Raw genomic sequence first — 18,343 nt, forward strand, 5'->3', positions numbered from 1 at the left:
TCATCCCGATTCCAAACAAAGAAGCAAATACTATAGCAAAAGCATTAGTAGAAAATTTTATTCTTACATTTGGAAACTTTTTAGAAATGAGATCAGATCAAGGACTCGAATATAACAATGAAATTTTGGCACAAATATCAAAAATATTACAAATCAAACAAACATTTGCAGCAGCATATCATCCACAAACAATAGGATCTTTAGAGCGAAACCATAGAAGTTTAAATGAATATTTACGAAGTTATACCAATGAGCATCATGATGACTGGGATCAATGGACTAAATTTTACGAATTCGTTTATAACACATCAGTACATAGCACCACTAATTTCACACCTTTTGAATTAATATTTGGAAGACAAGCTAATTTACCACAAGAATTATATCGAACAAAAGTAGAGCCATTATACAATATAGAACAATACTACAATGAAATGAAGTTTAAATTACAAAAATCACATGAAATTGCAAAACAAAAACTTATTCAAGCAAAATTACAACGTCAAGCAAAATTGAATGAAAATGTAACCAAATTAAACATACGAATAGGAGATTATGTCTATTTAACAAACGAAAATAGAAGGAAATTAGATCCAGCTTATATAGGACCATTTACAGTCGTAGAAATTACAAATGCGAACTGCATTATAAAACACAATCAAACAGGAAAAACCACAACAGTATAAATAAAACCAATTCCGACCGTGGCAAGTCAGATTCGTTCGGACTGCCAAGATAGGACGTTACGCTTCCTAATACTTCGCCTTCCAACTTATTTCAAGAGTTTAGTTATGTCCCCCTACCCAAGGTAAGGCTTCTAAACTCCAACGTTTCCAGTAAGGGAAACCTCCTAAAGGTTTCTATGATCGCCTGGACGATCAAGTGCTGAAAAGTCCGTTCGATCGATGTATTATTCCACCTCGGCTCATGTCAGTAAAAACTGACCTACCGCGACGTTGTTCGATGTACAGTATGTACCGTATGTCCGCGCATCTCATTACATGGCGACCGTAACTAACTTCCAAACCTACTACAACTCCATTTACTTCAAACCTAAAATAGGCTATAGCAGCCATCCCGTTTTCGCTGGCATCACAGAAGACATGCAGTTCTATGCTTGAGCCTTTATCCGTTGTGACTTGTCGGTAACATCTAGGGATGTTAACTGCATGTATGCTAGGTAATACCGATAGCCAGACACGCCACTTATCGAGTAGAGTGCCCGTGACTTCTTCGTCCCATGTTACCTTAGCTCGCCAAACTTCTTGCAGTAGTATCTTTATATACATTAACAGATGGCCGATTACAGTCGTTGCCACCTAATTTTGGCTCAAAGTCATCAATTTTTGACAGTGCGCATCAATTTTTGCCTCTAAGGCATCAATTTTTGACAGTGCGCATCAATTTTTGACTCTAACGCACCTATTTTTGTCTGTAAGTCATCAATTTTTGACTCTTGTAGGAATCATGACAATTTTACAAGGTATTTAAGCAGATTTTTAACAATTATTATTCCACATCTCATAAAAAATACAAAAACTGTGTAAATTGATTGTTTCTTGAGAAAAAATGATGAAATTTTAGAAATTCTAAAGCTTTTGTTTACAAGCTAAAAAAAGCGATTGACTCACAGTCGAAAATTGATGCCTTCGAGGCAAAAATTGATGCGCACTGTCAAAAATTGATGCCTTCAAGGCAAAAATCGTGAAACGCTGTCAAAAATTGGTGCCTTCGAGACAAAAATAGGTGAGTTAGAGTCAAAATTTAGCGGCAACGACTCTAATCCCACTGGGTCGTATATTGACATGAGGATGCGCAATAGTTCGTTGGTGCTCTTCCGTCGAGCAATGATTATGGATCGTATTGTGCAGAAATTTTAAAGGTGTACGTATCCATCTGCGTGTTCCACCACATACCAAGCACGTTTTCCGTTGCCATTTCCATTTCGATTGGCCTTTCAAAGCTCTCGGAATCATTCCCGTTCATCACCGTCTTCACCCGTGTGAAATTAGACAGCCAGTTGCGGATCTCAAACCCGCCCTGTGAATGGACAAAACGAACATCACGTGCTAGTGTAATGGCTTCTTCTTCAGACTCCACGCTGGCGAGCATGTCATCCACATAGTGCTCGTATTTGATACACTCAACTGCTCGAGGGTATTCTTTTAAAAAGCGTTCAGCGTATATGTTCTTTACGTAGTGTGCAGTGCTTGGTGAACATGCGGCGTCAAACGTCATCACACTTAGTACGTAAAGGCTGTGGGGTGCTACCGATCTTGCCATCGTTCCAGAAAAACATCTGGCTGCGCTGGTCACGTTCGTTCATATGGACCTGAAAAAAACATTTCGCGTATGTCTTCGGTCACCCCAATTTTATACTCGCGGAATTTGTAAAGTTAAGAGTCCCACAAGCTGGTCCGGTCCAAAGAGTAAAACAGAGTTTAGGCTGACTCCATTCACTTTTGCAGCAGCATCAAACACAACTCGAACCTTTCCCGGCTTATTTGGATTGATGACGGGAAAGATGGGCAAATACCGATCGTTTGGTTCCTTAGTATTTTGTTCAGTAGGGGGGGGTAAGCTTTCGTATATACCCTCTCTCTTCATATTCTGTGATCTAAGTATGCATTGCCTTAGCCAGGTCCGAGTCACGGCGTAGCTTCCTCTAAAGACAGTTATGACGCTTCAATGCCATTGCTCGGCTATCCGGTTTCGTAATGGTTTCATACTTCCATAAAAGACCGGCCTCATATCGTCCATCTATCAACCGTACTCTGGATCCAAGAATGTTAAGCGCGCGTTCTTCTTCATCGGAACGCAGCTCACCGGATGATAGACTCCAAGCGACTCAAAAGAGAAGTATTTCCTCAACGCTAGATCCATCACACTATCTTTTTTTTTCACTGCAGGGACAAATATGCACGTTCATGGAATTTAACCTCCTCGTATTCGCCTCTGTCGATGTGAATTTATACGGACCATACACCACCCAACCGAGTCGTGTTTTCGATGCGGCTGGCTCGTCCGCCCTTCCCTCAACGGTTTTCAGTGTTTGGCTCAAGAAACAGTTATCAACTTCAATCAGTATTCTGGCGGAAGCATTATGATACGATGGTAATGGTAGCCCTTTGAGATGATCGTATTTGACGGCTAACTGCGACGGTGCTACTGACTGCTTACTCAACCCGAGAGCACGCATTGTATGTACGGCACGCATATTGTACACAGCTGGGGCCCCTACACCAGATATCTTCACGGATATCTCAACAGACTCGTCCTCAACCCTGCTCTGATTCCCGGTCCACAAAATGCACAAGGGGCGAGGTTTGCCGCTGATGCCCAACTCTTTCAATAGATCGTGCTCCATGAAGGTGGCCGAAGATCCGTCATCTAGAAGCGCCATCGTATCTACCTGTGTACCGTTTCCATGCATCGTAACCGGAACGTACTTAAGCATAACACCTCCGGCCGGAACAGAGTGTACGATGCACTTAGCGTTGTCAGGACATCCTTCCTGACGGGTGCTGAGTACCGGATTGTTGCTCGGCGAGTGCAACAACCGATGATGTCGACGCTCACATTTATTTACCCCACACAATCGATGGTACAAGAACCGGAATGTTTACGAAGACACGTTCGGCAAAGGCCCTCTCGCTTAATAAGGGTCCAACGAGCGTTGACACTCATAGCACGAAGCTTACTGCAGTCGGACAGATTTGCGCAACTCTCCTGACACGCAACACAACGCTTGATGTCGCTCTCAGTCATCGGTGGTTTGGGTGCTGTATTTACGGCTGGTTCTGTGGAATGAATATTTTGGTGAACGTACTTACGGTCGTTCTGACGATTGCTACCGTCATGTTTCACCTCCTTACGACCGCTAGTATGTTTCACTCCCTGGCTGGCGGCGCGGACTAACTCCTTCATCCATTCATTGAATGTCGCCATCGTGACACGTGTGCAGCTGTTCTGGTAGTAATACCAGTTTTGTCTCACATAAGTCGGCAGCTTGTCCACGAGCTCCTCCAGAAGTGGTTCGAGCTCCTTACTCGTGCACTTCCGAGCCGAGATTTGGCTTTGGTTAAACGACGGAAAAACAGTTGAGTTATATGGATCGATGCGTCATTTCTGCAGGATACACGGGAACAAAACTAACTGATGGCCTATACGGCTCTTCATGCTGTCTCGGATGCTCGTAGAAGGACGTATTGATTCCTCCAGCAATCGTTTCTTCTCGGCCATTCGACGTTGCTCGCATCGTTCAACGGCACGCAGTCTCTCTTCAAGCAGCTGTTGTTCACACTGTTTATCAATTCTATTCAATTCATCCTCGATCGCAGTAGACCTCGGGAATCCTTACGGGTGAATGCACGAGCGGCACCTCAATAGCGTAAGGCGGGAGAAAGTGGTTCTGTGGACGCATCGGCCTGTTAGCGGGAGCTTGAGTAGGGGAAAGCGGGGCAAAATGGGCATGTGGGGCAAAATGGGCACCCTCTATTTAAGCATTATTTGACTACAAAGCTACTTTCCAATGCTCAAAATGTATTCATTAGAGTGTTTTATGAACACCATGTAAGTTTCATAACCCTAACACAACAAATAACCAAGAAAAGTGCAAAATAAGGTTTAGTAGCATATTGATGTAATTTTTGTCACTTCGAAAATAAGCTTAACCCAGTGTCACAGGGATGCGTTGAAGTTTTACATTATATATTATTAAAGATATGATATTTCTATACAATTTGTCTGAAGAAAGCAAGGCGATCGAATGCGTATGTTTACTAATATAACATAAAATACAAAAATGCTTCACGTGGGGCAAAATGGGCAGTTACGCTTGGGGCAAAATGGGCTGATACTTTTGACAAATGGCGTTTGGTGAGGGTATGGTGTTGTATTTGTCGCCTCAATAATGATAACAGGCACAGCTTCAAAAGAATCGATTTTGTAGATTTAAACGTGTAAAAACTGTTTTAATTTTGATAACATATTTTTGGAAGAATTTTAAGGGCTTTCCTGACCAGCAAAACAAAAGATAGAACGAAAATACAATTCACGAAACGGTGCGCAAAAGCATAGACCATTACCTAAGCGCAGTTGTTGTGGCCCATTTTACCCCAGTGTTTTGACGTTTCGCAGTTTGTTTACATATGCCCATTTTGCCCCAGGGCTATGCCCATTTTACCCCGCGTGTCAAAATAGCTTCTCGTAAAACATCAACTTTTATTTTACACTGTTTTCATGATTTTAAGTTGTTTTCATTCTATGTGGCAATTTTAATCCATAGATAAATAGTGGAGGCATACAATAATGCATGAATAATTGTGTTTTGTGGCATATTCAATGGAATATTCAGTTAACTGCTTAACATGCCCATTTTGCCCCGCTTTCCCCTACAAGTCTCAGGCTGACGCTGATCCACTTCCCCCACACGAATAGTATCACGTAACCACTGATCTATGTCCTTTTCCCTCAAGGCAATCGATGACGTCATTTCTACCATAACGTCAGCTATCTCGCGTTCGATTGCTCTTGACTCGCGCTTGGCTTTGCGAGCTCTCGTAACCAACTCGTCCAGGGTATCGTTTCGCGTAGATGACGCCCTCGAGGATAGCCTCGATGATGCCCGTCCAGATTCCATTGGCCTAATTGTAGGGTTGGCCACTGGGTCTGTGCTGTTCCTGCCGTATCCACGGAAGCTGCTTCGCCTATTCACGGAGGAGGGAAGCGGCTCTTTTCCTTCGCGAAGAGGCTCTCCTTGATGCGGGATCGGTGTACGGGACATTCTGCAAGCTTCACTTTGCACACGTGACACTGTAACGATGCCTTACCGTTGGCAATTTGATTACGCGACGTATTCACGAATTATGCGCGTTTTTTAAAAAATGTTACGAACGCAACTTGTCGGCTCCTCCGGTAAATACCGTTTCAATAACGACGCGATTGTACTTATGCTGTTTTACAATTCATTTATTTCGCAAATCTTTCACAAGCTTTAAGCGGGGTTTTTAAAAAACGCGATATTCCTTGCACGGTATAAAACGTAGAGAGCTAACGTGACCTACGCGCGTTCCTATTATAACTTTTTTCCCGCGATGGCCGTCGGGCCATCGCTACATCGCGATCATTGCCCTTTTTCGCCGATCTTCGAGAACGTCAACTGTCACTTTGACGCACAAGATCCTTCCCGTTTAACATTGCGAGGGTTGCTTGTGGTATCATCTGCTCGAGATCTTTTAGTATATGAAATAATCTTTGATTTTTGCTCATAAATTATATTTTTTTCGGTGGTATTCATTGAAAAGATCACTAGTTCTAACTTTGTGGATATTTGCAAAATAAAATGTCAAAATTGAGGTGTTTAATATGCTACAAATCGCACTGTTATACCTGCTCTCGGGGTGCTATAATTATAACTGCAATTGACAGCGATTTGTGAGGGCGCGCGAGGGCTCGCACGCCATACAAGTTCACAGCCCCAGAGCCCTCGCATTAAAGAGCTTGCGAGCGTTGGTAGTTTTTTCACCCCTAGTTTTAGCAGTTATAATTATAGCACCCCAAGTGCAGGTATAACAGTGCAAATTGTAGCATACTAAACACCTGAATTTTGTCATTATATTTTAAAAAATCCACAAAATATTAAATAGTGATCTTTTAGACAAAAACTATCGCAAAAAATCCATGAATAAAAATCAAAGATTATTTAAAATACCATAAGATTTCGTGCAGATGGTACCATTTGCAACCCTCGCAATGTTTGACGGGAAGGTAAACCAGTGCAAATGGTAGCATACTAAACACCTGAATTTTGTCATTTTATTTTAAAAATCCACAAAAATTGAAATAGTGACCTTTTCGACAAATACCACCGCACAAAAAAAAAAAAATTCCATGAATAAAAATCAAAGATTATTTGAAATACCCTAAGATTTCGAGCAGATGATATTATTCGCAACCCTCGTAATCCCGCCATGCAATTGACAGCGATTTGCGAGGGCGCGCGAGGGCTCGCACGCCATACAAGATCACCGCCCAGAGCCCTCGCATTAAAGAGCTTGCGAGCCTTGGTAGTTTTTTCACCCCTAGTTTTAGCAGTTATAATTATAGCACCCCGAGAGCAGGTATAACAGTGCTATTTGTAGCATACTAAACACCTGAATTTTGACATTTTATTTTGCAAATATCCACAAAATTAGAACTAGTGATCTTTTCGATGAATACCACCGAAAAAAATATAATTTATGAGCAAAAATCAAAGATTATTTCATATACTATAAGATCTCGAGCAGATGATACCACACGCAACCCTCGCAATGTTAAACGGGATACTATAAGATCTCGAGCAGATGATACCACACGCAACCCTCGCAATGTTAAACGGGGCAACTCACAGTGATTTGCGAGGGCTCGCGAGGGCTCGAACGCCATACTAGTTCACAGCCCCAGAGCCCTCGCATTAAAGAGCTTGCGAGCCTAGGCAGTTTTTTCGCCCATAGTTTTAGCAGTTATAATTATAGCACCCCGAGAGCAGGTATAACTGTGTAAATTGTAGCATACTAAACACCTAAATTTTGTCATTTTATTTTGCAAAAATCCACTAAACTGGATATGGTTATCTTTTCGACGAATAACACGGCAAAAAATATAATTTATGAATAAAAAATAAATATTGTTGAAAATACCATAAGATTTCAAGCAGATGATAGAACACGCAACCCTCGCAATGTTTGACGGGATAATAAACACCTGAATTTTGTCATTTTAATTTAAAAAAACCACAAAACTTTAAATAGTGATCTTTTCGACAAATACCTCCGCAAAAAAAATCCATGAATAAAAATCAAAGATTATTTAAAATACCATAAGATTTTGAGCAGATGATATTATTCGCAACCCTCGCAATGTTTGGTGGGTAGTCCAGGTGGTTTCATAGCATTTTTAATAACTAATTTTGAACATCACTTTTTGACAGGACGGGTGAAATCTTTTGCCCAAACAAACTTTCTAGAGGCTTGACGAATACACAAAACACTCCTAAAATCTTCATTCAGAAGCAGAAGCGGTAAAAATCAGTCTTCTAAATTCATACAGCTTGGGATAAGCCCACTTGTATATTATACTCACTTAAAACGGAAAGGACCCCAATGATAAAGCAAGGTGAAAGGATGATGAAGAGAGGTGGAGGGGAGAAAGAGAACGTCGTTGTAAACTATTTTTTGGCCATTATGATTTTTACGCCAACACGATTGCGTCCCGGAGCTTTTTTTCAGAAAGAGCTAAACACAGACAGCGCGCGCACAGAAATCGAGCTAGAAAACGAGCTCAAAAACTGCTCGATTTTGTTGTGCGGGGTTTGTGCTGGCGCTTGCTACACGGTACTTGCGTACGATTTTGCAGCACCTCTGTTTCGGAGCTGACCCACACGGTTTTGGATGCCGCTAATACCGTGATGCAAAGCTTCATTGCAGTGCACAATGGGCAACGGCCATACAAACGTCGATATGAAAATCAATTCCTCATGATATTGCAGGTTTTCTGCATTCAATACAATTGCTCTCACTATGTAGGGCGGTACTATACTAAAGTCGTGAAGACAGCGAAAAGAAAATAATAATTATGGCTCACAATATTGCATTATTGCCTAATAGTCAACAGCATCATGAACAACATCGAAAGAGAGGCGGAGTAAGTTTCTTACTAAACACTATTTTTGTATTACGCGCTAAAAATGCCTAGTTTTTCACGGTTGGTTTTGAAAAGAGCTGATTCCTATCTTACGACCTTTTTAAACTGTTTTTCCTCTGTTTGTTTCAAATACCCGTTTATAACAAGTAGTTGGATACTGGTGCTGTATGGCTCCTACAACAACACATTTCAAAATCGCATACGCTTTTAAGAAAAAGTTAAATAATTTTCAGGGTCGTGGATGGTCGTAACAAATTTCAACGACAAAACTTGTGTCTGATTCGAGATTCTTTGCGCTCCGGAAAGTTTTCAGTATTATTCAGTGAAAACACATTTTCTGCACAACCTGTCTGCTTGCACAGCGGATCCAAGAACCTGGTTTTCATTTACAATCAGATCACCCACCTACAATCACCTGGGAACGATTCCTGGCCTACAATCAAAACATCGCTTCAACATTCACTGTGCCACGAACAATGGCCGGTATCTGTTCCGCCTGTGCCAATGATATCGTAGTTGCTGATCGCGTTGTGAAGTGTCAGGGTTGGTGCAACTCTGAGTTTCACTTCTCATGCAGCGGACTTTCTGAGGAGCTGTATACGACAATTGAGTCCTGTGCACAACTTTTTTGGGCCTGTAAGGCCTGTGTGAAGTTTCATAAGGATCCGCGTACGGCCGTCTTGAGGTCTTCTACCCCCTACACCCACACTTCTGCCGACCTATCGTCCAGCATAGCCGACCTTAAAGCGGGCCTCCGTAGCGAGCTGTCACAGCATACCACAGCCATTAAGTTAGAGCTTCTGGAAGTTTTAAAGGAGGAGATCCGTTCCTGCTTGCGATCGACGCATGCCGCCACCGATTTACCGTCTCAACGGCCCATTCATCACAATTCAGCGCCTAAATTGTTTAATTCAGTGGTCAAAAATATCCCTGGTACTATTACACCCACACTACAACAGTATCCATCATTACCCGCTTCTCTTAGTGTTAGTGCTAACGAACCGTCATCTTTCACCAATATGCCACTAGTTTACAACCCGCAAACACCACTACTCAGAGGATCGGGATCGCCGCTCGATTCTGACACAGTAGACACCATCCCACACACTGATACGCGAATGTGGCTATTCTTTACGAGTTTCTCCCCATCGGTTACCACTGAGCAGATTTCTCTCATGGTGCAAGTACGTCTAGCACTCGATAAGCGGGATGTGTTTGTACACCGTCTGACGAAGCTTGGTGCCGACACTAGTACACTCTCATTTATCTCATTTAAGGTGGGCATACCAGCCACTCTACGCAACAAGGCTCTCTCACCTGAGACATGGCCCTCTGCTCTTACCTACCGAGAGTTCCGTGATTATCGGACCAATAATTATAACACTAATACCTGTGCAACAACTGAAACAAATTCGATGCTCGATCAAAACGTTACTCTCGCTACCGACACTTATCATAATCCTCTCTCACATTCTGGAGGGATTGCCCCGATACTAACCACTACAACAGATACGCTCGCACAGCCCGTTACGATTTCCTCACCTGCCATGACCACTACAGATACAGCTTTGTTTACAAACGAACCACATCTTGACCTTAATGAGCGAATGCTTGTTACCACCACACCTACCAGGTCACCTCCCGAATGCTTAGCCGCTCCTAAAAAAAGTCCGAAGCGAAACGCTAAACGGACTGATGAATCTGCTGACGCTGGCCCGACAGATGAATAGCAATCTTGCACTGCATCCGGCAATGCACCTCGCTCAGCTCATCTCAGTCTCTCTATCTACTACCAAAATGTACGTGGTCTACGAACGAAAACTACAAATCTTCGCCTGGCGCTATCAGAATCTGAATATGATTTTATCATCCTCACTGAGACTTGGCTTACTCAGTCCATACCTTCTTCGCTCCTCACTGACGATCATTATCATATCTACAGGTGCGATAGGAATCTTTCCAACAGTGCCCTCTCACGCGGTGGGGGTGTTTTAATTGCATGTTCCTCTTCAATACCGACATGTGAAATCGCATCGCCTAATACCATACTGGAACAACTTTGGATCAAAACATTGCTGCCAGGTGTCTCTGTTTACATCGGCGTTGTTTACATTCCGCCTAGTCATGCGAATGACCTCGCAGTGATGAACGCTTTACATGATAGTGTACGTGAAATTTCAAGTCGCATTAAAGAGAGCGATTTATTATACGTCTTCGGAGATTTAAATAAACCTGACATCAGATCCCAATTGACATTTTCGAGCTCGAATAATCGGGAATTCGAGCAAATTCCCTTAAACTGGAGCCTTAAACTTCCCTTAAACTGCACCAGTTTAAGGGAATTTAGAAAAAGGCCTTTAAAATCAACTGTGGTGCGGCTTTTTCGTTGTTTTCTTCTAGATTCGCTCTGAAATTATGTTTCGTATCGTTTTAGTTGGTCATGTTCCCATTTTATACTTAAATAATATCCATTTTTTATAAAATATCGTCACACAAAATTAGCTTTTGTTTTTCATCAAAAAACCATAGCTATGAATGAAAAATGACCTCGACGGCATCGTCCATCGATAGAGGAACGTCTAATTTACGATCACACCAAATCTTGGCGCTTTCAACATACTTGATCACACACAAATCCACAATTTCAGGCGTATCGAGTACTATTCGAGCAGATATGGTAAAACAATTTCGAGCAAATGTCACTTGGGATGGGAGCCGACTAATACATCAGAAGCCACTGATTGCTCTCCATGTTATTCTGTCATGCATAATGCACCTTTATGCAATTCCGTGGCTAATACCGATTTCGTTGATGGGTTGCATAGTAGCGGTTTATTTCAGTTGAGTGGTATTGCAAATCAATCTGGGCGTCAATTGGATCTGGTCTTCGCAAACCTAGCCACAACCAATATTTTGTGCGACTCAATCACACCTCTGTACTCTGTGAATGGTACTTCGGCTCTAGAGAACTCCCTCCCATACGTAACACACTGTAGTATCCCACTTCTCAGTGAGGACTTTCATCATCCTTCATTGGATATGATGATTTACTATCCCGCACAATTATCCCACACCACCAACAGTCACACTCGCAGTACAGTCAATAGAAATTTCTTCAAAACGAATGATGAATGTATGAATTCTCTTATTGTGTCGTTTGACCGCAATTTTGACTGCTCCAACTTTGCCACTATCGACGAAGCCACCGATTTCGTTAGCGTTTTTATGCGCTCAGCGATTAACTCCTGCGTTCCTGTTGCTCGACGAAAGTCTGGCCCCGATTGGTCTAATGCCAAGGTGTATGGATATTAGGAGGTGAAGTGCTTCAGAGCAAATTGACATTTCACGACTTGACATAACAATACTGGGGGCTCCGGTATTAAAATCGGGGAGGGTTGGAGGGGGGTATAGAAAATTGTATGCGATTTGACATAACAATACTCAATGATGGCGCCCGGAAAACGCGCTAACAATTCACCTCCTTAATAAACACACCTTGGTCTAATGCATCTTTAAGAGGGTTGAAAAAAATAAAATCCAAAGCCTACGCGGATTACAGTAGAACGAGATCATCGCTGCATAGGAGAATTTTTTTCGATGCACTGAACAATTATCGTCGACAAAATCGTGTGCTCTATCGCTCCTTCATTCGCCGTACTGAAAGGCAACTGTTTTCTAAGCCGACACGGTTCTGGAGCTTCTGGAACAAACGGCGCAATATAAGTAGTATCCCTCCGTCAATGAGCTACAATGGCGAAACTAGTATCGATACATCCGATATCTGCAACACTTTATGCTTGCAATTATCGTGGCATTGTTTCCCTATGCGCTTGTGCAAAGGTGTTTGAGCTCATTCTATACAATCCGCTACTCACAGCAGTTCAAAACTATATGAGCCCTAGTCAGCATGGATTTCTCCCAAGGAGATCTTCCACCACAAATCTTGCTGAATTTGTTGGTTTCTGCTTCGACCACATGGATCGTGGTACTCAAGTTGATGCAGTATATATCGACTTCAGGGCTGCGTTCGATAGTATCTCTCATGATATTCTACTCTCGAAGCTAAAAAAACTCGGTTTCCTGGACTGGCAAATAACCTGGCTACGTTCATACTTAACTGGTCGTTCGTACTACATAAGCATAGGACCTCATCGCTCTCACACCTTCACCAGCTCCTCCGGAGTGCCTCAAGGGAGTAACTTGGGACCGCTACTCTTCCTCATCTATATAAATGACCTATCTTTTGTTTTACCGCCAGGCCAACACCTAATGTACGCCGACGACGTAAAAATATTCGCTCCAGTTAGAAACGACAGTGACTGTGTACGCCTTCAAATGATCCTTGATAATCTCGACAGCTGGTGCAGCAGAAACGCGCTCCAAGTGTGTGCTGATAAATGTCAGTGTATGTCATTCAGCAGAGCCCGTTACCCTATCTCGTTTACATACACTATGCTCAACACGGCTTTGGTTCGCACGACATGTATCCGTGATCTGGGGGTGCTACTCGACCAGAAGATGTCATTTCGCCCTCACATTGACAGCGTTGTTGCGAAGGGAAATCAGCTACTCGGTCTAATTACGCGGACCTGTAGCGAGTTTACCGATCCCATGTGCGTCAAGTCGATCTTCTGTGCCATTGTCCGATCTGGTGTCCGCTTGGCGTTGGTGACATCAATCGCCTCGAGGCCATTCAACGGAGACTCACCAGGTACGCGGTTCGACTCCTTCCATGGCAATCCCACCACGCTCGGCCCACCTACCATCAGCGGTGTCTGCTTCTCGGACTTGAACCACTCTGCTCTCGACGTAAAAACGCCCAATGCCTTTTCATATTCCGGCTCCTTAACGGAGAGATCGATTCCCCGGCATTACTTCTTCTTCTTCTTCTTTGGCTCAACAACCGATGTCGGTCAAGGCCTGCCTGTACCCACTTGTGGACTTTGGCTTTCAGTGACTAATTGATTCCCCCCATAGCAGGATAGTCAGTCCTACGTATGGCGGCGCGGTCTATTTGGGGATTGAACCCGGGCATGTTGTTAAGTCGTACGAGTTGACGACTGTACTACGAGACCGGCTCGATAACCGGCATTACTAGCCAGCATCAATTTGTTCGCTCCCTGTCGGATTCTTAGATCCAATTTCCATCTCCGTGTACCGCGTACCCGCAATAACCATAGCCAGGGACACCCTATTATACGTATGTCCCTCGAGTTCAATGAAGTGTTAGATTTGTTCGATTTTAGTATGTCTACTTCCACGTTCAAGGAGAAATTGCGTCTACGTCACATATAATGTTTGCTTATAACTAGAGGTTTATTTATTTGCTCCTTAATTTAATTATAAGGTTGCCGATTAGACACGATGGTCCGTCGGTTATATATACGAAATAAATAAATAAATAAATAAATAAATAAATAAATAAATAAATAAATAAATAAATAAAACGTAGGAAAAAAATTAATCTTTCCTATGATATACGACTCACGAGTGAACTCGAGTCGAATCATAAAAAATATTCACTCTCCAAAACGAAAATATTACAAAAAAATTGGTAGTGATGTTAGGTTTTCGATAGTTCATGAACTTTAAAAACATTTTTTTGCTTAATATTCGGACATAAAATAAAATTATAACAAAAAACCTTTGCAACGTAACGTTGATAGTCATAATCTGACCATAATTCACTAAAATATGATGGTTTATGTTCGGTCGAAAAATAGCTAAAATTTGAACCAAAAATCATAAAGTTTGTACTTTGATGGCCTATATCTCAGTAAGTTAAATATAAAAACGTAAAATATTATGGTTTTAGCTAAGTTTAAGTATCTATTTTAAGAAAATGTGTATGGTGTTAACCTGCGATAAAGTTGGTTTTTCGATTTTAATACAGGCGTTTGCCCAATGTGCAGTGCCGGCAAGTTTGCTGCTGTCCGCGGTGCAACTAGTGATGAGTCAAGTACCACTTTTCACTGTGTGGTGCTGTGGTACCACGCACAGTTTACTGTGCTGTGTGTGCGTGGTACCACACTTACCCGCCATGCAATTGACAGCGATTTGTGAGGGCGCGCGAGGGCTCGGACGCCTTACAAGTTCAAAGCCCCAGAGCCCTCGCATTAGAGAGCTTGCGAGCCTTGGTAGTTTTTTCACCCCTAGTTTTAGCAGTTATAATTATAGCACCCCGAGAGCAGGTATAACAGTGCGATTTGTAGCATACTAAACACCTGAATTTTGACATTTTATTTTGCAAATATCCACAAAATTAGAACTAGTGATCTTTTTGATGAATACCACCGAAAAAAATATAATTTATGAGCAAAAATCAAAGATGATTTCATATACTATAAGATATCGAGCAAATGATACCATACGTAACCCTCGCAATGTTTAATGGGTAATGTGTGGTTTAAGCGTTGTGTTGTGAGTTTTTGTGCACGCACACAGCTACTGTGCGACCGCACAGTTACTGTGTTATCGCACAGTTAGTGTGCTTTGCACACTTTTTGTGCTCTGCACAGCTACCACACAGTTGACACAGTTTGTGTGCTCCGCAGGACGACACGAACGGCTTACAGATTTTGAATGTCTAATTAAAGTCATATAAGTTTCATTTTGATGAAACTTATTTGATTTTATCTTACTGTACAAATAAATGATGTTTTGAGTATACATATTAACATATTAACACTTTGAAACTGTTATTGTGTGCGGAGCACACAATAACTGTGAGGAACACACAATAACTGTGCGGAGCACACAATAACTGTGCGGCGCACACAAACTGTGCGGAGCACACAAACCGTGTACAGCACAGAAACTGTGCGGAGCACAAAAATCGTGCGAAACACAAAAAATGTGCGAAGTGTGGCACCACAATTTTATAAAATGTGCAATTGTGCTCGCACATTTTACTGTGCTGTGTGTGCGTGGTGACACAGTGCTACTTGACTCATCACTAGGTGCAACACACAGGTCATCTCACCACACACAGTGATGAAGGAAGGAATGGGTTTCACCAGCTTCATGCGCACTATGCGTACACCCGACGGAATCCCTACAAGCCGCGTTTCGGCTCCCAAAACAACGGGTACAATAGTGAGCACTTTACCCAAGCGTTTCAGCTCAGCGGCAACGTTTTCGTCGGGGATTCCTGGCGGAAGATCACGAATTCACCTTCGTCGCACCATCCACCATCTTGGTCGGCATCGGATACTGCTTCCCCTCGTGCGTGATGCAGTGCTTGCTCCTTCACTCCCGAATGCTCCTTCACTATACTTTCCGCACGTTCAAGCTTTGGTATAATGACGTAGACGGCACCTTGCGCAGTGTTGCGTTGCACCATCTTCACATCCACACCCGTTTTCCACCCGTTAGCACTTCAAAAAGGAAGTTCACAGTTTCTTCTAAGTTGAGTCGCTTAGGAGCCTCCGAATAGTCGATACGGAAGGTTTTCCTTCCATATCTTTCGGTCGTACACATTATGGCTTGCAAATCAAAACAATAACACGTCCTTTCTCGTTGACGTTTGCAAGTAAACTCTTAAGACAAATTGTATATAAATATCATATCTTTAAAAAATATAATTTAAAACTTTCACGCATCCGTGTGACATTGGTTTAAACTTATTTTCGAAATGGCAAAAATTATATCAATATGTTACTAAATCTTATTTTGTATTTTTCTTGGCTATTTGTTATTAGAGGGTTATAATACTAACATTACACATAGAAGAACAGTCTGTCCTACGTATGAGGGCACGGTCTATTGGGGGCTTGAACCCACGACCTAACAATCGTATGCTTATGCGTCAGTAAAAAAAATTGCAAATTTATAATTGATATATATATATATAAATAGTTTGATTATAATTCGCTCTAAAATAGATTACATTAAATATACAAATACTCTTAAAAATACTTCAAATATTCTACACATATGGACACCCCTCCCCCTCTCCAACTAAATATGTGGCTGTGTGGTACTAAATATGTCTTGAAAACCTGCATTAGCGCCGGCATGACCGCGTTGGTCGTTACAGTCGAAATAGTAGTTATGTATATAAATGTATTTTATTTAATATATTTTGGTTTAACAGGGTTCGACAGATAGATGCCAGTCGGAAAATCGGAATTCGGCATGCTCAATTCCCATTTGCTCCAGAGTAGATTTTTACAGAGTAGAGATTTAGTAAATTAAATAATAAATGTGAAAGGTAACAGAACAATTATCTGGCCTTATGACACGTACGAGAGATATTTTTTTGGAAAAAGTCTAATTTTGACAAACAATTGAGAAATGGCAGTATTTTCCTTCGTCTAATAAGGCTTTTATGGTGCGATCAAGTTTAGCAATACGATCGAAAAAGTTCTAATAACTTCCAAGTGAAGCACCATTTTATATCATTACTAACAAATGCGTCGATCGTTCCCACTTCGATCGTGTTTGGGAAAGTGGTTGCATATTATTTACGTTCAAATAGTTCGTGTTTAGTGAGCCCATATTCAATACAATTTTATTTTTGAAGCATCATTAATAACACTTATATACCATCCATCATTCCATCCATATTGTAACATTTTTTTCTAATTAAATTATTAAAATATCACTTTGTAATTAAATTATTACAATATCACAATAACAATACATTTCATCTATTCTGTCAAATTTGATTCAATCTCGAAGCCGATGTTAGACTTCTGATTCGATTCAACTTCTGATCTGCCAAAATCAATTGCTATACTTATATCATGTCCCATCATTCCAAAATCAACAGCTCTTAATTACTCGACCTCGTTATTATTATTATGATAATAATAATAATTATTATTATTATTATTACTATTATTATTATTATTATTATTATTATTATTATTATTATTATTATTATTATTATTATTATTATTATTATTATTATTATTATTATTATTATTATTATTATTATTATTATTATTATTATTTTAATCTTCAACCGGCCGTATGGCTTAATTAAGATGTAACAGTTCATTTAAAAAAATACATAACAAAAACAAGATTTGCATCGCAATTCACTGCGGCCACGGCAAAGGCCGGAGACGTTCCTTGAAGCACTGAGTTGAGATGTCGAAGTTATTTGATGCAATTATGATGTCATAATTGATGTCCTAACACTATAAATTAATCTAGACATTCAACTTACCTAACGTCATACTCCAATGTGGAGGAGGCCGAAATTCTGGATAGTGTTTAGGAAAGAGTTTTTTTGACCATCTTGTTACTAATTTGATGCGATACAAAACAAGCATCCCATTCTGATGGCAATTTTCTTCGGAGAAAACGTTATCTCCGATGGGATCGCTAGTAACCATGGCTAAATGTTCAGATATGGTCACCATCCAGAGCAGCAGCACCAATTTTGTACACATCATTAATCTTGTTTATTTTAGTTTGTCTTTAAACTTCATTCGCTGCAATTACCCAAGGGTTTTAAGACGCAAATTTTATAAATGCAAGACTATAAATAATCGCTGATATGTTGGTCAAACACAACAGAGCACCTAGAGAAATACAGAAACACGAAAACACATGGGTCAGGGATAGATTCATAGATTCGTTTTCCCCGTCCATTGCAAAAAAAGTTTGTTTGATTTGACAGAGCAAACTCTTCATCTTAAAAATATAT

At 41.2% G+C, this 18,343-nt stretch overlaps 1 protein-coding gene across 7 annotated transcripts in view; it reads right to left on the bottom strand.

The window, feature by feature from the left end:
* The window catches only part of LOC3292467 (spondin-2), a 36,600-nt gene that overhangs the window by 17,907 nt on the left and 350 nt on the right, over positions 1 to 18,343 (bottom strand). For 4 of the 7 annotated variants that reach the window (XM_061658745.1, XM_061658744.1, XM_061658741.1 and 1 more), the window contains exon 2: positions 17,861 to 18,128. In XM_061658745.1, the coding sequence (XP_061514729.1) occupies positions 17,861 to 18,089 (229 nt within the window). In that variant the 5' untranslated portion in view covers positions 18,090 to 18,128. Of the gene's footprint in view, positions 1 to 17,860; positions 18,219 to 18,343 lie in introns of all 7 variants that reach the window. The other 3 variants (XM_061658743.1, XM_061658742.1, XM_061658739.1) reach the window with 1 other exon arrangement.

This window comes from Anopheles gambiae, chromosome 3 (genome assembly GCF_943734735.2).
Source record: "Anopheles gambiae chromosome 3, idAnoGambNW_F1_1, whole genome shotgun sequence".
NCBI classification, from domain to species: Eukaryota; Metazoa; Arthropoda; class Insecta; order Diptera; family Culicidae; genus Anopheles; species Anopheles gambiae.